General features: G+C 49.7%; 1 protein-coding gene across 7 annotated transcripts in view; it reads right to left on the bottom strand.

Annotated features, from left to right (window-relative positions):
• MED15 (mediator complex subunit 15) overlaps positions 1-22,094 on the bottom strand; it is an 84,449-nt gene that overhangs the window by 14,567 nt on the left and 47,788 nt on the right. For 5 of the 7 annotated variants that reach the window (XM_024239618.3, XM_024239615.3, NM_001132801.1 and 2 more), the window contains 6 exon segments: positions 21,464-21,515; positions 19,775-19,804; positions 17,793-18,005; positions 8,290-8,522; positions 6,174-6,524; positions 4,413-4,520 (listed from right to left, as the gene is read on the bottom strand). In XM_024239618.3, coding sequence (XP_024095386.2) covers positions 4,413-4,520; positions 6,174-6,524; positions 8,290-8,522; positions 17,793-18,005; positions 19,775-19,804; positions 21,464-21,515 — 987 coding nt within the window. 7 annotated transcript variants of the gene reach the window in all.

A 22,094-nucleotide genomic window follows, 5' to 3' on the forward strand; every position in this document is an offset into this window, starting at 1 on the left:
TTGAACCCAGGAGGCGGAGACTGCAGTGAGCCGAGACTGTACCATTGCACTCCAGCCTGGGTGACAGAGCAAGAGACTCTGTCTTAAAAAAAAAAAAAAAAAAAAGAAAAAAAAAAAAAGAAAATGAGATGCATTCTGTCCTGTTTCTTGCTTTTTTAAAGAGACAAGAGTTTTGCTTTGTCTCCCAGGCTAGAGTGTAATGCTGTCATCACAGCTCATTGCAGCCTCAAACCCCTGGGCTTGCGCGATCCTCCCACCTCAGCCTCCCGAGTAGCTGGGACTGCAAACACGCACCACTCCGCCCAGCTTGTTTTTATTTTTTTGTAGAGACAGGGTCTCGCTGTGTTGCCCAGGATAGTTTTGAACTCCTGGTCTCAAGTGATCCTCTCACCTCGGCTTCCCAAAATGTTGGGATTACAGGCATGAGCCACTGTGCCTGGCATGTCTTGGTTTTATAGGGGAGAAAGAGAAGTCTGCTGTGTCCTGCTAAATCCCCTTGTGGGTGACATCGCCCTTCTCAGCTACATAAATAACACTGGAAAGAGAACCAGGTGTGCACAGCACAAGGCTGAGCAATTTTTCTAGAATACTCAGTCCCAGGCTACCCTTTACCACATCCAACACCACAGGACTGCAAGGGCCTGACAGGGCGCCTCTCTTCGGCTCTAAGATGGGCTTGAGAGACAGGGCATGGAGGGCTGCCTGCATGGGGGCCCCCAATCTCAGAATTTCATTCATGAACTCAGAGGCCTGTTTCCGCAGCACGCGGCAGCTCATACATACAAAGCTGCAACGCGTGGTCACCACGTCCTGAGGTCCACTGTGTGAACAACACAAGGGGAGCTCCAATCTGCATCTCTGACCTCCTGGTTAGATGGTGGCTGATCAGATCTGAAGGCCCTCAAAGTGAACCATTCACTCACCTCCATCAGCTTCAGGAACAATCTAGGAACAATCTAGGACATCAAGATATGTGTCACTGGTAATAGCAAAAAATTGGAAATTATTACAAGGTCCAAGAACAAGACGGTAACTGAGGATGGCAGGAGACATTCACAGAGGGGTATGACAAGAGTCCCTTGGCGCCGACCAGGGCTTTCTAATTAAAGGAGGACATTTCATCCCATATTGATGTGGAAGATGCTGCACAAAAACCCCAGAATAGCATGGCCTTGACTACGGGAAAGAACCAGAAAGGACACCAGACCTTCTCTCTCATGGAATGGTTCTCTTACTTCTGTTCCTCTCCACTTTCTGGGTTCTACAGTTACCACACATACTTTTAAAGTTTTTAGATCAGAGTACCGTAGCCTCAGCTGGTCACTGTGCCAATTCAAGTTTCGAAAGAAGATCATGAATCCAGATGACCCCTCAGAGGGCTTGCTGTGACCAACCCTCCCCATCCCCCAGCAGGGGGCGCTGCTATTGGTGGAACAAGGCAGTGAGGGTGCCCAATTAGCCCCCAAGAAACTGCACTGCTTGCAACAAGGCAAGACCAAGCTCTGAGAGAAAACCAGCAGAATGCGGGTTACAGAATTTCAAGGTGCCACATCTGGACTGAGAAGCACCTCATAGATACTCCCTACCCACTGCTGGACTTTGAGAAACTACAAGGCTCCTCTGCCACTAGCACTTGGGAATCCCCTGCACAGCAGCACATGGTGCCACAGGGCAGGTGGGCAATGATCCTTAAAACACCAAACTCACTCGGCAACGAACCACAGTGGTAACCACTCTCCATCCTCCTTCCTGTGCCAGCCGGGCAGGGACCTCCACCTGAAACAAGGGGTGGAGAAACCGACAGGAAGACCAGCAGCCCAAGGACAGGCTCAGCATGGGCCATGAGCACATACAGCTGGCATCCTGCTTCTGGAAGGTGATGGGATGCCAGCGAGACTGCAGAGTGGACACTTCCTTGAGCTAGAAGCCTAACGAACATACCAGCTGGGCCTGCACCAGCTGAAAACACTGGCTGCTCCATGGCTATTCACTTTCCAAATACCAAGAAATGGAAAGAAAAGGAAAATTCGGCTGGGCACAGTGGCTCACGCCTGTAATCCCAGCACTTTGGGAGGCTGAGGCAGGTGGATCACTTGAAGTCAGGAGCTTAAGACCAGCCTGGCCCATCTCTACTAAAAATACAAGAGGAAAAAAAAAAATTAGCTGGGTATAGTGGTGCATGCCTGTAGTCCCAGCTACTTGGGAGTAAAGACAGGACAACTGCTTGAACCTTGGAGACAGAGGTTGTAGTGAGCCAAGATTGCACCACTGCACTCCAGCCACTCTAGCCTAGGTGACAGAGCAAGACTCTGTCAAAAAAAAAAAAAAAAAAAAGAAAAGAAAAGAGAAGAGAAGTTCTAGGCTGGGCGTGATGGCTTATGCCTGTAATCCCAGCACTTTGGGAGGCTGAGGCTGGTGAATCACTTGAGGTCAGGAGTTCGAACCAGCCTGGTCACCGTGGTGAAAGCCTATCGCTACTAAAAATACAAAAATTAGCCAGGTGTGGTGGTGTGCGTCTGTAGTCCCAGCTACTTGGGAGGCTGAGGCACAAGAATTGCCTGAACCCAGGAGGTAGAGGTTGCAGTGAGCCAAGATCGCAAAACTGCAATCCAGCCTGGATGACAGAGTGAGACTCTGTCTCAAAAAAAAAAAAAAAAAGAAAGAAAGAAAAGAGCAGTTCTCACTTTCCTGCTGGGCTTGACCTGCGGTATAGAAGTTTCCAGCTGGGCGCGGTGGCTCATGCCTGTAATCTCAGCACTTTGGGAGGCCAAGGCTGGCGGATCACGAGGTCAAGAGATGGAGACCATCCTGGCCAACATGATGAAACCCTGTCTGTACTAAAAATACAAAAATTAGCCAGGTGTGATGGCACGTGCCTGTAGTTCCAGCTACTCAGGAACCTGAGGCAGAAGAATCACTTGAACCCAGGAGGCAGAGGTTGCAGCGAGCCAAGATCGTGCCACTGTACTCCAATCTGGCGACAGAGCAAGACTCTATCTCAAAAAAAAAAAAAAAAAAAGTTTCCACGAAGTGAGGTCCTGAACAGAGGATCGACGGTCCACAGAGGCAAAGGCAGCAGCTTCCACTGGGTGGGCAGTCACTATGTGCCACCACTAAGCTGACTCTGAACACACCACGTCCTTCCTCTGCATGAGACCAGGACAAGGGAGCCCCCCAACGAGGCCTGAGGACATGCCGAGACACACAGGGAGGTGGCAGAGACCTCCAACCTCGTCACACGAAGTGGTCAGCCTCCCCCAGCTGTAAGTAAATGTGAGTTCTGTGATGTGTTTCATACAGGGCTCCACCTAACATGTAAGAATGTAACATGGGGACCCTGGCCCCAAGTCATTTGGTGCCATGCCAAGGTAGGATGCTAACCTCAGCTGTAGCCAAACACCTCAGATTCTCTCCTCAGGCAGCTTCCCAGGGACTTAAAAGAGATAGCAGGCACCATGAAGGACATTACTGAGCACCCCCAAGGTGTGAGATGAAGCCTGCCACGCGGCACTGTGCACCCAGGTGCTGCGCCCAGCAGGCCTGCAGAAAACCACAAGGCCATGTACCCTTAAGATGACAGCAAAGTGCAGGCGCACTGCCAGCTGTGGGCTGGGACCCAGCCACAGTCTTACCACATCAACTAGCACATTCTGACTCTTTCTGAAGCCAACGCCCCCTCCGAGTCAGGACCAACAGTGTTTCCACCATCATGTGAAAAGAGGAAAAACTGAAGCCCCAGACTGTATGTCTCCCCACAAGAAGGAGAGGAGGGGTTATAGGAGAAGGTACAGAAACCCTGGGCCTCCAATCCCAGGACACTAGGAGGCCAGACAAGGCCATCTGCATTCCACTGACACGTGACACACACACACATTCCACACATGTGACACACCAGCAAGCTCAGCAATGTGGGAGCGGCACGCTTCTCACCACACAGCACCGGAGTCCCTGAGTGCAGGTGAGCACCAGGATGCCCTCTCCCACGCTCCCGCTGCATGTGGCTCCCATCTGCTTCCGAGCGTCTAGAAAGCTGCCCTCCACCCTGGTCAGCTCTGTACTCAGACTCTCAAATGGAACATGAGAGGTGAGGAGAAAACTGCAGCCTTCTACTCTCTGATACATGTTCCCAGAGTCACTCAGAGTGGCAAGGAAGAGGGATAATGAAGGATGCCCAAGCAAAGCTGGAAACAACACGCACTATGCGGCTGGTGGGTCCTAGACATGACCAAGCACAGCTGCCCACCCCAAGGACTCCAGGGGTGTCTTGCAGAGTGCAAGGGGGAGAGAAGCCCCTGCTTTACCAACTTAGCCCCCAGCCCCTAATCCAACCAGAACCCTTGCTGTAGCACTCCATGCGCAGGTGAACATGCACCTGCTGGTGACTATGGAGCCCTCCATCCCCAGGCCCTCACCTGGACTCCGGGAGCAACCATCTGGGCAGCCTGAGCTGTCTGTACTGCTGTCTGCTGCTGCACCTGGGGCTGCACTGGGGGCTGCTGCACCACCATCGGAGCTCGGACCTTGAGGGAGAAAGAGAGAATGTGATTTGGAGCCACCTGGGTCAGAGAGCAGAGCCCAGTCTTCCTGTGGGAGCTTAGGAAATGGAGCCTTTCTTGAGATGAGGAATGGGACTTTCATGATCTCATGTGCTGTGATGTCACCTTACTGGCCATCTAGGATCCCATTAGCTCAAATCCAATTCTGGCAAGTGGCAGTGTGGCCCTCCCACTGGGATGTCTCCACACATCCCTCAGCACCAGCTATCACCACAAGCACTGACGACTTCCAATGCAGAGCTTACAGCCTAGCCTGCTCATCCTCTGGGCCAAGCATGCTGATGGTCCACAAGAGCCTCACTCAGCCTGATTCCTTGAAGGAAAGCTGTGTCAGCCGGCCAGCAGAGGGCAGGGCATAGTAGCTCCTGTCTGTATTCTCAGCATTCTGGGAGGCCGAGGCCAGTGGACCGCTTAAGCCCAGGAGATCAAGACTAGCCTGGGCAACACGGCCAAACCCCATATCTACAAAATACACAAAAATTTGGCTAGGTGTGGGGATGCACACCTACAGCCCCAGCTACTTGGGAGGCTGAGGTGGGAGGATCTCTTGAGCGAGGGAGGTCTGATCACATCAGTGCACACCAGCCCGGACAACAGAGAGAGACCCTGTCTTCAAAAAAAAAAAAGTGGGGGTTGGGGGGTGGGGGGCAAGCTTGGGCAAAAGGGGCAACTGTGGAGCCACGCATGGAGGGGCCTCCAGAAGGACGAGACAGGCCCGCACCACCATGCAGGGGGCTCTTCCTTAGACATCTCCAAGCCACCAGGGCAAACCCTGCCAGGGCACATTCCACCACGCAGCACACAAGGGTTTCAGTCTGCACAGTCCCAGGGGTCAGGCAGTGTGTCGACTCCCAGGTGACAGATGAGTGAGCATATCTCTGCTCCTCACAATTCTCCTAGACTTTCAGCCTGCCTATGAGGCCTCTTGTTCACCCCCACATTTGCCTCAGGCCCCATTCCACTCGTGAATCACAAATAGAAAAGGCCACAAAAACCAAGGGAACCAAAGAGTTGTCCAAATGGCCCCTTGATGCAGCTACCTTCATCCTGGTGATCATACTCTGTCCTCTGTGCCTGCCACTGAGTAGACTGGCTTTGTGCAGAGATACAAAATGAAACTGGGAATAACAGTATTTTATATTAATACTCCTCTCAAAAATATAGTAATGAACTTTGTTCTCCTGAGACTTGGCAGAGTGTAAAGAAAAAAAAAAGATATTTGCTTAGAACATTAACTCTGAGCAGTTGGCAAACCACCAGACACTGACAGAGCTGGCACATCTTTTCATGTGGTGCTCATCAGTCGAAGTGCTCACACCCTGAAAGGGCCCACAGAACTGCTGCAATCAGCCCACTGCTTGGAATGCAACTTGGTGCCCCAGCAGCAGCAGCAGCACCCTGTGCGGGGTGCAGAAGCAGCTCTCAGAACACAAAATGCAAAACACATGCTTCCCTGCTGAGCCATGCTAGAGTCGGCAGGACTGGCAAGGGGTGGGGGCTGCCTGAAGCCTCAGCACTTGAAGAATAGGACATGCTATCTCTAGCCAAAGAGCCTAGAAACTACTGCTGACAGAGCCACAGGCTGCATGTGCTCCACTGCGGGCCATAGGTACTCACAAATTTCAGTGGTGGTTGGGTATACAACATTTGTCCAGGGAGAGCTTGCGCCTGCGACACCAAAGGCTGGGTCTGCGACTGTGGCGGGAGTTGTGATGGTTGGTTCTGAGCAACTGGAGGCTGCTGGGGCTGTGGTGGTGGCTGGTGGTGCTGTGTGTGATGCATCTGCTGCAGCTGCTGGGGCAGAGCCTGGGCGGGCGGAGGCTGTGGCTGCTGCATCGGTGGCTGCTGAATTGGCGGCTGGGCCTGCAAACCCTGCTGCTGCTGCTGTTGCTGCTGCTGCTGCTGCTGTTGCTGTTGCTGGAGCTGCAGCTGTGCCATTCGCTGTAGCTGCTGTTGCTGTTGCTGTATCTAGAGACAGAACAAGCAGCACTTGGTTATCACTCATCTGCCTCTGTGGCACCAGCTCCTCCCTGTGACAGTCTGGGCCCCAGGAAGCCCAAGTGGCCATCTGCAGAGCCATCAAGAAGGCCTTCCTGGCTGGGTGCAGTGGCTCGCGCCTGTAATCCCAGCACTTTGGGAGGCCGAGGCGGGCAGATCACCTGAGGTCAGGAGTTCGAGACCAGCCTGGACAACCTGGCGAAACCCTGTCTCTACTAAAAATACAAAAATTAGCCAGGCATGGTGGCTCACACCTGTAATCCCAGCTACTTGGGAGGCTGAGGCAGGAGAATCACTTGAACTGGCGGGGCAGAGGTTGCAGTGAGCCGAGATCACACCACTGCACTCCAGCCTGGGCAACAGTGTAAGACTCAAAAAAAAGTCTCGAAAAAAAAAAAGGCCTTCCTGGGCCGACAGGCTGACCTCTCACTCACATAGGGAGGGGCACATCTCCCACAGAAAGGCTCTGGGCCCCTGAGGCCAACACCAGCTGCCTTCCTGACACCGAGGAGGCACCAAGTATGTGCCTGGGCTCTGGTCTACCATTCTACTAGGATGGTTCAAAGGGCATACCTAAAAGCTTCAGCAAAAGGTGACAACAAATAGGTACAGCTCCATGGAAGCTAGGATAAAAGCTGGGGCAACTGCAGATTTCTGAAGCCTCTGCAACGATGCTTGCTTTGCCCCTATAGGTCAGTGGCATGAGCCTCACGGTGACAGTCAAGGTCTGCTTGTCAGCATGAGAAGGAAAAGTGTGGCTGCAGATGCACTGTCAGCTCTGGGAGAGGGGCGCCAAGATCCAGAGAAGCCCAGCAAGCTGAGGCCTGAAGGGGTGGGAGGGTGGTGGGGGCCCTTTGGGGCTTTCTTCTCCCAACCAAGACCTGCTGTGAGGGCAGATGTTTAACACGTCTAGACTCTCTATGGAAACCATGGGAAGCTGAACAACTTCTGAGAAGCAGTGGTGCTAACATGACATCACCATCACCTCACGGAACACCAGCTGGAGGTCGACTAACACTGAGCCCAGAACCCAGGACAGAGAGGTAAACAGGAGGCACAAGTGTCCTCAGCCAAAATGGCCCACAATGGCTCAAGTAGTCCCAAGCCTCAGAGTGTTCGTCTCACTTCTTGCTTCAGCTCACTCTTGTTTGAATCCCTCGCAGCCCCTGAAGCACACAGGAGGCCCACCGCCAGATGCCCCGAGCCCAAATGGAAGGGCTCGATCACAGAACCTTCCTAGTGAGTCAGGGCCTGTTTCTCCTGCCTGTCCCAGACTTTTCTTTTCCTTTTTTTTTTTTTTTTGAGATGGAGTTTCGCTGTCGCCCAGGCTGGAGCAATCTCAGCTCACTGCAACCTCCGCCTCCCAGGTTCTAGCGATTCTCCTGCCTCAGCCTCCCAAATAGCTGGGATTATAGGTGTGTGCCACCATGTCCAGCTAACTTTTTGTATTTTTAGTACAGATGGGGTTTCACCATGCTGGCCAGACTGGTCTCGAACTGCTGACTGACCTGGTGATCCACCTGCCTTGGCCTCCCAAAGTGCTGGGATTACAGGCATGAGCCACTGGGCCCGGCCTTGTCCCAGACTTTTTGAGAAGCCCATGGAAAAGGGCAGGCACACGTGTCAAGAGAACCCTCGGCTGGCTCTGGGCACTGCACCCAGCATCGTGGCTGATGCCAGCCCAGGGCTCACACTGCAGGAGGAAGGCCAAGAGCAGAAACAGGGGACCTGGTACCTGTTGCTGATTTTGATGATGCAATTTAATTAGATGCTGCTGCTGCTGCTGCTGCTGGAGCTGCTGCTGCTGCTGCACTACTGCTTGGAACTGCTGCTGCATGGCACTCTGCTGAGCCTGGAACTGCTGCTGTTGCTGCTGTTGCTGCTGCTGTAGCGCCGCCTGCTGCTGCTGCTGGAACTGCTGCTGTTGCTGCTGCTGCTGCAGCGCCACCTGCTGGAGCTGCAGCTGGGCTGAGAAAAGACCAGAGTCGCCAGTCAGTCCACACGGCAAATTCCCAGAAACGCTGGGCTGCACAGCAACGGACAAAACAGCCAGCAAAAGCCCCACTGCCACGGCTGCCGCTGGAATCTGAATGTTCCATTTACCACAGACAGAAAGATAGAATACGAAGTAGCATTTGTGTTGATTTTGGGATTTCCTATCATGAGTTACTCTATAATAACCAAAGAGAAAACAAAAGAGACAACTAAGTCTTTTGGATAGATAAGAAGCCTAGACTCTGGCAATCAGTAATCTCCTCTCTGTCTCTGTGGATTGGCCACTTCTGGACTCTTTGTACGAATGGCACCGAACATGTGCTCTTTTGTGACTAGCTTCTTTAGCATAGTATTTACGAGTTCGCCCATGTTGTGGCATGTATCAGTTTTTCTGTTATTTTTATCACCAAATAATATTCTACTACACCGATTTCCTGTGATGAACATTTGGGCTGCTTCTACTTTGTGGCTATTATGAAAACTGCTTATATGAACAGTCAATTACAAGATTTTCTGAGGTGAGGTTTCTTTTGGGGTGAACATAAAAATGTTCTAAAATTGTGCTGATGGCTGCACAACTCTGTGAATTACACTAAAACCTACCGAGTGGAGCACTTCAGATGGGTGAATTGTATGCTAATGAGAATTATGTCTCAATAAAGCTCTATTAAAGAAATACAGAGAGATCCTTTGTATACTTTGCCCAGTTTCCTCCAATGGTAACATTCTACAAAATTACAAGGTATCATAACCACGATGTGTGCTCACTTGTGTGGGTGTGTGTACTAAGTTCTGGACAATTTAACCACCTGGGTGGGTTCAGTCACCACCAGTCAATACACTACACAGTCCCCACACCACCTCTCTCAGCAACCCTGACCCGCAAACTCTGGCAACCACCGCAGCATCCTCCATTTCTAAAATTTTGTCATTTCAAAATTATATATAATATTTCAAAAATGGAACCATACAGTATGAACCTTTTTGGGATCGGCTTTTTACATTCAGCATACAGGTTGTAGTTCTAGCAACAGTACTGCCAGGGTATTCCATGGTACAAGCACCTCACAGTGTGTTTAACGATCTACATGAAGGACATTTGGGTAACTGTAGATTTGGGCTACCACAAATAAAGCTGCTGTTAAAATTCGTGCATGGGTTTTTATGCGAGGTTTTCATTTCTCTAGGAAAAATACCCAAGAGTATAACTGCTGAGTTGCATATTTCATTTTGAAAGAAGGTAAAACCACTTTACATTCTCACCAGCAATATATGAGTGATTCAGTTTCTCTGTCACCAACACTTGAGGCTGTCACTATTCATTTTAGCAATTCTGATGGGTGTAAGATTTTTTTTTTTTTTTGAGATGAGGTCTCACTCTGTTGCCTAGTCTGGACTGAAGTGGTACCATCATGGCTCACTGCACCCTTGACCTCCTGGGCTTAAGTGACCGACCCTCCTGCCTCAGCCTCCCGAGTAGCTGGAACTACAGGTGCATGCCACCACACCCAACTAATTTGTAAAATTTTTATAGAGACAGTCTCACTTTGTTGCCCAGGCTGATCTCAAACTCCTGGGTTCAAGTGATCCTCCTGCCTCGACCTCACAAAGTATTGAGATTACAGGCCTGGGTCACTGTGCCTGGCCAAGTGTAAAAAATTTTTATTTTGTGACAGATTTCTAACTCTATTTGACATTCATAAAACATGTATGACTGGCGGGGCACGGTGGTTCTCACCTCTAATCCTAGCACTTTGGGAGGCTCAGGCAGGAGGATCACTTGAGGTCAGGAGTTTGAGACCAGCTTGGCAAACATGGCAAAAACCCATCTCTACTAAAAATACAAAAATTAGCGGGCATGGTGGTGCGTGCCTGTAATCCCAGCTACTCAGGAGGCTGAGGCAGGATAATTGCTTGAACCCGGGAGGCAGAGGTTGCAGTGAGCCGAGATCGCGTCACTGCACTCCAGCCTGGGTGACAGAGTGAGATTCTGTCTCAAAACAACAACAACAAAAAGTATGACAATACTTTTAAATTTTCTGAAATTGTTGAAGCTTGCTTTATGATTTATTTTTATAAACATATTGTTCCATCATATGCTTAGATTAAGTTGTTTATTACACTGTTCAAATTTTCTGTAAATGAATTTTTTGGTCTGTTTATCAATAACAAAGAGATGTAATTGAAGTAATTGCCCAATACATCTTTCTTCATCTTTTTTTTTTGTTTCTTTTTGAGACAGGATTTTGCTCTGTCACCCAGGCTGGAATGCAGTGTCTCCATCATGGCTCATTGCAGCCTCAGCGTTCCAGGCTCAAGCAAGCGATCCTCTTACCTCAGCCTCACAAGTAGATGGGACTACAGGTGTGTACCACCACACTCAGCTAATTTTATTGACTGATTGATTGAGATAGGGTCTCACTGCAGCCCAGGCTGGAGTGCAATAGTGCAATCATGGCTCACTGCAGTCTTGACCTCCTGGGCTCAAGTGATCCTCTTACCTCAGCATCTCAAGTGTACCTACAGGTAATTTTTAAATTTTATGTAGAGATGGGGTCTCCTATTTTGCCGAGGTTGGTCTTGAACTCCTGGGCTCAAGTGATCCTCCCACCTCAGCTTCCCAAAGTGTTGGGATTACAGACGTGAGCCACTGCACTTGGCCTTTCTTCATCTTTTATTTTTAAATCCTTCCACATGTTTCATTGTAGGTGTGTGTTTCTTCTAACAATAAAACAACTGTGCTGTTTCATTTCCATTTGTTCTCACATTTCCTATCTTTCAGCAGAAAAGTTTAGTCCACTCACATTTATTATTACTTATATTTTTAAACTTATTTTCTACTAATATTTGTCTTTCCTTTTCTTTTCGAGATGGAGTCTCACTCTGTCGCCAGACTGGAGTGCAGTGGCGCGATCTCGGTTCACTGCAACCTCCGCCTCCCGGGTTCTAGCGATTCTCCTGCCTCAGCCTCCCAAGTAGCTAGGATTACAGGCACGCACCACCATGCCCAGCTAACTTTTTGTATTTTTAGGAGAGACAGCGTTTCACCATGTTGGCCAGGATCGCCTCAATCTCCTGACCTCATGATCTGCCTGACTCAGCCTCCCAAAGTGCTGGGATTACAGGTGTGAGCCACCGCACCCGGCCTTTGTCTTTCCTTTTCTAAGCTTGTCTTTTTTGATTGCATTTTTATTGGATGATTGGATTGAACTTTGTATTATCTGGATTTCTGCCTTATCCTATTTTTTCTATTGATCTTCAATTTTATGAATTATTTCCATTGTTTTAGCAATAATTTTTCAATTTTATCATGCATATTTAACTTAAAGTATAAACCTCATCAATATTTTAGCATTTCCCAAATTTACTACTTTTTAAAGTAGGTTTTATATGTACCCGACAGAACCGATATTCACACTCTATCTCCCTGCTGACTTGCATTTATTTCATATTTTGTTGATCTTAACTCTTCACAGCAGATATTCTATTAAGAGGCTGGATGGATTTGAGGCTAGGGATACAGCCTCCAAGCTAGGCTGCCTGGACTCAAAACCTCAACTCTGTCACTGCTCATTGCCTCAGTTTTCCCTGTTAGAAAATGCAATAATAGTACCTACTCCACACACTGGACTAAGAATTAAATAATCTATTATGTAAGTAAAACACTCAAAATAGTCCCTGGGGTTGGGTGCCGTGGCTCATGCCCGTAATCTCGCACTTTGGATAGCCAAGGCAGCAGATCGCCTGAGCCCAGAAATTCCAGACCAGCCTGGGCAACATAAGGAGACCCCAGCTCTATAAATAATAATAATACTAGGCCAGGCGCGGAGGCTCATGCCTGTAATCCCAGCACTTTGGGAGGCCGAGGAGGGCAGATCACAAGGTCAGGAGATCGAGAACATCCTGGCCAACATGGTGAAACCCCATCTCTACTAAAAATACAAAAATTAGCTGGGCGTAGTGGCGCGCCTGTAGTCCCAGCTACTCGGGAGGCTGAGGCAGGAGAATCGCTTGAACCTGCGAGGTGGAGGTTGCAGTGGGCCGAGATTGCACCACTGCACTCCAGCCTGTTGACAGAGCGAGATTCCATCTCGATAATAATAATAATAATACTAATAATAATAGAAAAGAAATGAAATAGTGCTTGGAATGTGGCAAGTCTGTATGGAGGTTAGCCTGACTGTTTTATTTTACAGAGGTAAATTTTTATTTACACCAGGGATTTTCAACCTTTTCACTACTGACACTTGACCCAGAAGATTCTATGTTGTGGGAGGGCTGACCTGTGTTTGTAAGATGGTTAGCAGCACCTCTGGTCTCCACCCATTATGCACCAGCAGCATCCCCACAGTAGTGACACCCCAAAATGTCTCCAGACATTGTCAAATATCCCCTGTGGTGGAACATCACCCTGGGTGAGAATCACTGCTTTAGATTTATACACATTTACTATCACCTATGCTCAACGTTTCTTTTCCCATTTTACCTTGTATCACCTGAGAGGGAAGAGGAGAGGATAAACAAAAGAATATATCTAAGAGTGCAAAAGGCTTATTGAAAAAAGGAGAAAAAAAGATATATCCTTTAGAAAATCTTTTAGTGATGGTCTCTAAGGCTAGGTTTATCTAAAAATGGCTTGCTTTCCACATCCTTGAGTCTTGTTGGCATACAAATGTGACTGGCAGCTCTATTCTCAATGCTTTAACAATATTCTATTATCTTTCTGATTCCACTGCTGAGTGTACTCATTGCTCCTTTGCAGGAACTGGCTATTTCTAAGACATTCCTCTGGCCTTTGGTGCTCTGCAGTCTCACAGCAGATGAGATGGCTAACTTGGTTGGGGCCAGATGGGCTTTTCTCAGTAGTTATCCCCTCACATATTGTTTTCTTCCATTCTCTCCATTTGATCCTTCTGGGGCTTTGCTTGGATGCCAATTAGAATTTCTGATCTTATCCTCATTTCTTACCCTTGCTTTCACATTCTCCATGTGCTCTTCTCTGTGCTACATTCTAGATAATTTCGTCAAATGTGGCTTCTATTACACAAATTCTTTCTTCAGCTGTATCTAATGCGCTGTTTATTCATCCACTTTCTTCGTTCAATAATTATATTGCTCATTTCTACAGCTTTCATTTGGTTCCCTTTCAAATCTGCTTCATCGCTCCTGATGATGCTTTTTCATTTGAATTTCTGCTCTTTCTTTTCTTTTTTGTTTTCTATTTTTTCAGAGACGGTGTCTCGTTCTGTCCCCCAGGCTGGAGTGCAGTGGTGCGATGACAGTTCACCATAGCCTCAAACTCCTGGCCTCAAGCAATCCTCCTGCCTTAGCCTCCCGAGTAGCCAGGAGTGTAGTTGTGAGCCACTATGCCAGGCTCTCCACTTTATTTCTTTATATACCCCATGGCCCATATCTAACAGTTCCTGTATGTGTGGTCATGCCTACATGTGTCTATTATTTCTGTTTGCCTTCATGGTGTCTCTCCTTCCCTTCATGGCTGGTGATCTTTGTATGCTGATTGCTTGACCTTAATGTGCAACTAACTGTCACAGGTCTTACACTGGGGACATGTTCCTCCAATCTGCACCTGCTCCAATCTGCACCTGCTTCTGGGGGGTATGGGGGGTGACACAGGACCCAGCACAAATCCTGGCTGACTAGAGGAATCCCAAGCTTTCTTTCCCCCACCTTGCAGCGGCCAAGGCTCAGGAGGACACAGCCTTCCCAACTTCTGCAGGCAAGCATTCCAAAGTGCATCCTAACCAGGACCTAGTTATCCAGGAGGAGGACATGTCCTCAGCACCCCAGTCCATCACACAACTGGCAGTAGAAATTATTTTTAAAGTCGGTTTTACATACATGTTGTATAAAACTCACGAGAAACAAAAATGTACAGAGTGAAAAGCTTTGCTTCCAACTCTGTACTGCAGCCCCAGCCATAGGAACAACCAGCAGTTTCAGCCTTTTCCGACTAACCTGGGTCACCTGAAAACTATCACAAAGTCCCCTGGCCTACCCTTTGAGAGTCCCTGGCAAAACCTCTGACCCAGGCTCTGTCCTCTTGGTGGCACTAGATGAAGATCTGAAAAGGCCTTAATCATGCAGTAGTCTTTGGGAAAGGTGTCAGGCAGGGGTATCAAATGCCCATCAGACAACACCACTAGTTTCAGGGAGACCAGGGAGGCAAGTGGTGAAGGGCAGGGAGAGTTGGTCTCTGACAAAGGTGGTAACAAGATCCTGAAGTAGAGAATCCACTGCAACTTTTTCTTTTGAGACAGAGTCTCGCTCTGTTGCCCAGGCTGGAGTGCAGTGGCACAATCTCGGCTCACTGCAAGCTCCGCCTCCCAGGTTCATGCCATTCTCCTGCCTCAGTCTCCCGAGTAGCTGGGACTACAGGCGCCCACCACTATGCCCGGCTAATTTTTTGTATTTTTATTAGAGACGGGGTCTCACTGTGTTAGCCAGGATGGTCTTGATCTCCTGACCTCGTGACCCGCCCGCCTCAGCCTCCCAAAGTGCTGGAATTACAGGCATAAGCCACCATGCCCGGCCCCCACTGTCACTTTCAACTAGTGCCACACAGAAGACCAGGTCCCTTGGAAGCTAAAAACAGGATGTGGGCCAAGGTCAGACTGGGGAGGGCGTGGGCAGGATATTAAGCTTCACCACTGAACTTCTGATAAAGAACTGTTTAAGACAAAGTCTCTGAAGTGGGATGACAAGGCAACTCATGTGAGCATTCTAAACTCATACATTTAAAAACAATTTATTATCAAGTATAAGCTCATGATTAAAAAAAAAAATGCACCCAGTACACAAGAGTAGAATGTGACAAGGAAGTTGAGCCGGCACTTCTGTGGGTCCTCCCTAAACCCAGCTGGTGTACTTATCTGATGTGCTAAAAAGAGTGAGTTAATGAGAGCTTGGGAGAAAGAACCAGGCAGATTGTTCTAGGATGAGGAAACCAGCATGTGTTGAGAGTTAGACAACAGGAAGTAAGAGGAGAATTAAGGTATGAGAAGGGAAGGTGGCTCGGGATGGAGGTAGATTCCAGAGCAGGAATGGGTAGAAATGAGGATGCCTATGGCCTCAAAGAAGAGGAAACCTGACACAGGATAGTGTAAGAGTGTGAGGATGGGGTCAGGCAGCAGCTTCGATCCCAGCTCTTGGCCTGGGGTGTGACTCCACTTCTCGTTAGCAGCTGCTACACTGACAAAGCAGAGGGGGCGATGCTGCCCTCTTCATAGGGTTATCATGAAGGATATGTGACAAAAATATATTGAAGCACTGAAGCCTGTACACAGATATCCACAGCAGCTTTGTTTGCATAATAGTAGCCAAAAGCAGGAAACAACCCAAATGTCCCTCATGGGTGAATGAATAAGCAAACTGTGGAAAATCCGTTCCATGGAACACTACTTAGTGATGAAAAGGAATGAATTACTGATAAAACCTGGGTGGATCTCAAGGGTATCAGATTGAATTTAAAAAGCCAATCTCAAAAAGTCACATATGGTATTAGTCCATTTATACAACATTCACAAAGGGACAGAACTACAGAGACACACAATAGATCAGCAATTGTCACGGCTTAGGGCTGGAGGGAGGGCGTGATCTCTGAGAGGTAACACAAGAGAGTTGGTTGGTGGTAATGGAATGGCTCCGCATGCCAATTGTGGTGATGGCTACTTGATTTGACATGTGGTAAAATCTCACAGACCTACACATACACATATATGCAGCCCAAGAATGAGTGTAAAAAAACTGATGAAGTTGGCCGGGCGTGATGGCTCACGCCTGTAATCCCAGCACTTTGGGAGGCTCAGGAGAGAAGATCACCTGAGGTCAGGAGTTTGAGACCAGCCTGGCCAACATAGTGAAACCCCATCTCCACTAAAAATATAAAATTAGCTGGGCATGGTAGCAGGCGCCTGTAGTCCCAGGTAGTCAGAGGCTGAGGCAAGAGAACTGCTTGAACCCGGAAGGCAGAAATTGCAGTGAGCTGAGATCACACCATTGCACTCCAGCCTGGGCAACAAGAATGAAACTCTGTCTCAAAAAAAAAAAAAAAACTGATGAAGTCCAAGTTAAGTCTCTAACTGAGGTGATTACACTGCCTCAACATTAATTTCTTGGTTTTGACAATGTTCTATGTAAGATATTATTATTGGGGAGAGCTGGGTAAAGGGCATGTGGGAACTCTCTATGCTATTCCACAACTTCCTGTGACTCCTAAACTATTTTAAAAATAAAAACTTAAATGAAAGGGGAAAAAAACACTAAAGCACTTTGCACTGGGCACAGCACACTCTAAGAAATGTTGACGGGACTCAAGGATACATCAAGATAGGTCCTAAGGGTGGGCGCGGTGGCTCATGCCTGTAATCCCAACACTTTGGGAGGCCGAGGTGAGCAGATCGCTTGAGCCCAGGAGTTCAAGATAAGCCTGGGCAACATGGTGAAGTCCCATCTCTACAAAAAATACAAAATATCAGCCAGGTGTGGTGCTGTGAGCCTGTAGTCCCAGCTACTTGGGAGGCTGTGGTGTGAGGATCACCTGAGCCCACGATGTCCAGGCTGCAGTGAGCCGTGATTGTGCCACTGCACTCCAATGTGGCCCACAGAGCGAGACCCCGTCTCAAAAGACAGGTCCTGGAAAGAAGAGGGAGGTTCTTTGCCTCCCCTTGAGAGCAGCTTTGGTTCACCTATAACACCTGATCACAGCCCAGTTTCCCACCACGGCAGCTGTGTGGAGAGGACACAGAGTCTCCTTCACAGAAAGGACGCCAGAAGATAATATGGCTGCAAGCCACACCCAGGGTGACCAAGGGGCAAGGGCAGCACTAGAAGAGATGGTGCCCAGAGCTCGGGCAGACAGTGGAGTTGTGGTTGCCGGCACTCAGCCCTGCCTTGTGGCTGAGAACCCTCTGAAACACACTGTATCTATTTCAGCCACAAAACACAAACCTTTGGATGGAGTCTCAGGCCATCCCCACCCTCCTGCCCAGGGCTAGGAGGAGGAGGAGGGCCCAGCATCTCTTAACCCCTCTGGGAGCTCAACGAAAATTGGAAGCCTTTTCTCTCCACATACAACAAAGATTTAAAAAACAAAAACAAAAACAAAAAAACCAGAGCGATTTGGAGCTTCTCCATGCTTTTCTTGATACCATCATAAGCACAGGAATAAAATGTGTTGTCGTTTGCAAGGAAAGTGGCAAATCCTCCAAGAAGCGTGGTACTCACTCTGTGGAGTTGCCGTAGACACGACAGCCATGCTGTGAGGGGCCATGCCCGAGGTCCCAGGAGGCGGCTGCCCTGAGAGAGACATTGGCTGTCCCATGGCACCAAGGCTACCCATCCCGCCCAGAGACTGTCCCGGGCCCCGAGGAGGCATGCCAATTCCGGCGGCTCCCGCGGCGGGTCCGCCAGTCAGGCTCTGGAGTGCATTCATAGGATCTGTGGGAACACAAGGGCAGAGCTTCTCAGGAAAGGGCCTATCGGACTGACCATGGTTCAAAGGGCGTGAGGCTCACAGAGCACAGATCTCTCCTACCTACAGGCTCAATCCCCTCATAGCCCCAAGCAGTAAGAGACTAGGCTCCTGGAGACTCCCAAATACGAACGGCTAGGACGCCAGGTGTGTTGGTCACTGCATGACCCATACCTCTAGCCTGGCCTGGACCAGGGTCCTAATGTTAAGGGACAAATGACCTCTCTGATGCCTGCAGATACACTAAAGATGGGCTGAGGCCTTGAGGGCAGGTGGCAACCCCTGCCTCTCCTGGATGTCCAGCCCTCCTGCTGGGTGAGCATACAAAGCACGATGGGCCCTTCTGAGCAAGCGGTAACACAGTGGCCAGGGGACGCTCTCCCAGGGAGGGCACAAGTCCACAGGCACACACAGCTCCACTCCTGCTGTTGCAGAGTCCAAATCAGCCTGGGCCCCTGTGTGCAGGGCCACCATGCCAGAACAGCTGAGGGGTGCAGAGGAGGGCTCCACAGAGCACTGAGGAGAAATGTCCCAAGCCCACCAGGTCAGCAGCTCAGTGAGCAATGCCACAACCAAGGACAAGGATGCCACTGTCACAACAGTGTGGACTTCATAGCAAAAAGCTACCCACAGACAGGTATGTCCTGGCAGGACCGCCATGTCACCCAACTGGGTGGTGCCCAGGACCCCATGCTCCAATGCCAAGGGGCCCAGATGTTCTGGCCACATGCCCTTGCTGCCGCTCAGCCCCAGTTGGCCAAGAATCCCTGTCCTGGCTGAGAGGTGAGACCCACACGGGCAGAGACAGCTGGCATGTAGAGCTCTACTGTCTAGGGCAGGGCAGACAGTGGCGTGCAGCCTGTGAGGTCAGTGCACTCCCTTCCCAATGGCAGAATGCAGTTGGCCAGCCTGGATCTGTTAAACCCCTTCCCTTGCAGCTTAGTCAGCAGAGACCAAGGCTTAATTGACAGAATTCCCCTTATGTGATAAACCCTGAAATTTAAAAATATGGATTTTTAAACTTTTTTTTTTTTTTTTTGAGATGAAGTCTCACTCAGTCATCCAGGTTGGAGTGCAGTGGTGCGATTTCAACTCACTGCAACCTCAGCCTCCCAGGTTCAAGCGATTCTCATGCCTCAGCCTCCTGAGTAGTTGGGACTACAACGCGTGCCACCACACCCGGCTATTTTTGTATTTTTAGTAGAGATGGGGTTTTACCATGTTGGTCAGGCTGGTCTCGAACTCCTGACCTCAAGTGATCTGCCTGCCTCAGCCTCCCAAAGTGTTGGGATTACAGGCATGAGCCACAGCACCCAGCCAGATTTCTAAATTTACAAAGAAACTTTGTAACTTAAAAAAGTGAATTCACAGCATTTTCTCAGAAATGCTACTACATATTATTACACTGAAAACAGCATAATAATTCTCTACCAGAGAGCTCAACACTTTTGGATAATGTCTTAATAGCTTTGTGAGTGTTTATCTTTTTGCTGGGCAAAGGCAGCATTTGTGTGAAACAGGATGGGGAGGATCATGTGACTTCACAGTCTGCAGGAAGACGAAGGCTGGAAAGGTCAGGGCACAGCTGGTCAGCCTCCTCCCTCCAGAGCTCTCTCCACAAGCATTCTCCTCTAGTGACAGGTTAACCCAGGCACATGAGGCATGCACTATGTCATTCTTGCCACCTCAAATCCAAAGTGGGGAGAAACTTTAACTCAAAAGGGAAAACTCTTACCACTGACGGAAGCTTGAGATTTCTTGTTATCTATATGAAAACACAAACAAAAAAACCAAAGTAAACAAAGTTTTACATAACCGCATATTTCCATGGGTAGGTCAGTTCTGTAGGCATTTGCCCAAGCCTCAATCCCCACGGAGCTCCTAGTACTCCCCGCTACTGGGGGAAGTGTTTCCACTCTTGGCAGCGCTGACCCCACAAGGGACCTGGGGGCAGAGGGTGCAGAGTAGTTCTGGGGTCAACCTGGGGCCTTAGGGAGCTGCCCACAAGGCTGAAGCACTCTGGGGTTGGGGACCCTGGGCCTACTCTGGCTTTCCTTTTTCCCAGGTCCAGAGTCTCACCTCAGCCCTGAGCAAACAAATAACAAGAACACTACAGGAACCCATGGCGGGGCTGGGGTGGTGCCGAGATTTGACACTGCCTCCCTTTGCAGCCCGCTCTGGTGAGGCAGTGTCTCTGTTACCTAGATGAGGAAACTGAGGCTGTCCACGGCCAGCTGGAAGCCAGTCCAGCTGACCCCAGTGCCCAGCGGAGAATTTCTGTAGCAGTCATGGGGCCCTGAGCCTCCGGTTCAGCTGCTTCCCATGACCCCATGAGCCCCACAGGACTGTGTGCACCAGCTAGGCCACTGTCCCTGAAAGCAGAACATGCGGAGTCTGCCAGCGCATCTGGGCCAGATCATCTGGGCTGCTCCTTCTCCTCTTACACATCCCAGCGACTTTCCAACACCACAGAGAAAGTGAGATCAGTGAAGTTCACTTTGCTGGCCATTCTGGTGAAAAGTTAGTGTGGAAAGAAGCAAAACCTACCAGGCTCCGGGGTGCTCAATGTCTCCCTTTGACCCAGCAACACACTGAAGGTACAGCTGCCTGTCCCTAACCCACAGGGTAATAGCAATAGGACTCGCCAGGCACGTGCTCCAAGGACAGGCCTATGTCAAGAGAAGCCTGCCTTTGGTGGTTATGCACCGGCAGTGGGCAGGAGCCATTGTTGGCTGAAAACACAGAGCAGCTGCTGGCCCCAGTTTCCTTCACAGGCTGTGGCCATCCAGGAACACCTGGTGTCCACATACTTCCACGTAACACACACAAGCACCAAGACCCTGGCCCTAGGATGCAATGACAACTCACTTCTGCAGAGCTGGGGCCACTGCCTGGCTGACAGAACCACACTGGGCCCTCTGAATCAGAGGAGGCACAACGTGAGGTTAACACGGGGGCCCTCACCACAGCAGGGAGCCAGGGTACAGACTCAGGAGGTCCTCCTCAGAAGCTTCTAGTCTGCAGGGAACATATGCCTAAGTGTCTCTGGCCTCCATGGGTCAATAAAATCAACTTTTAGGGAAGAGAGTTTCTGTTCCAGGGTAAACAGAACTTCCCAGAAGTAAAAACAACAGCCCTGTGAAAAGGGAGATTAAGTGAGCAAGTGAAACAGCAACCCGTTTAGACCACTTTGAGGACAGCATTTCCATGATGCTAGAATCAGCATTTTTGAGGCCAAGGCTCTGGGAGGATGGGGGATCTGGAATCAAATGCAAGGCAGTGAAGAACTTCCCAGAAGCAAGTGAGGTGACACAGACCTTCTGACTCAGGCACCGCGGCCTGCCCAGAAAGCTCTGCCGAGGCAGCGTCAGGGCTGGCCTCTCACAGAGATCTCAACAACCCAGAAATGCGAAATCTTACTTACGAATGTCTCGAAAATGGATAATGAGCCTGGCCACGAGAGAAAGGTATTCGTCCTAAAAGTAAAAACAGGAAGCAGTTTAATCCCAGATGAAGAAGCGCAGTCATTGGACTCCCCCTTCCCGCCCCCTCGCCTGCTGGCGCCGAGCTGAAGCCCATCCTGCAAGGCAGACTCAGACGCTCGCTCGGCCTCCTCTGGAATCCGCCTCTGGGAAGAGAGCCGTCAGTGCTCAGCTAGGCCGGCCAATAACAGGCACAAAGAAACAAGAAGGGGACAGAGAGCCTCCAACGGCCACTCCTCTCCCCTGATGGAAAGGCACTCAGCTGAGAGAGCTGGGAGCCATCTCGAGTGCCCCCTCTTCGTCACAAAGGGGACAGGCAGGTTGGGGGTGATGAGGCGCTGGCCTGAGGGCACAAGGCCTGTCAGAGGCAGCCGTGGGTGGGCCGCTGTGTCTTTGCACTATCTGTAGAGAAGGGCTTTCGTTTCTCAGCCCAGCCTGTTGCTGCCTTTTCACGGATGACGCAGTATCTGCTGCAAATCTCGGCAGCCCTCCCCTGGCTGCGCTTTCCGGGAGAATCTGTGTTCATCTCCATTCACGCACAGGCAAGGGAGAGGGTGAAGCCCACTCTCAGGT

Source organism: Pongo abelii, chromosome 23, assembly GCF_028885655.2.
Source record: "Pongo abelii isolate AG06213 chromosome 23, NHGRI_mPonAbe1-v2.0_pri, whole genome shotgun sequence".
Lineage (NCBI taxonomy): Eukaryota > Metazoa > Chordata > Mammalia > Primates > Hominidae > Pongo > Pongo abelii.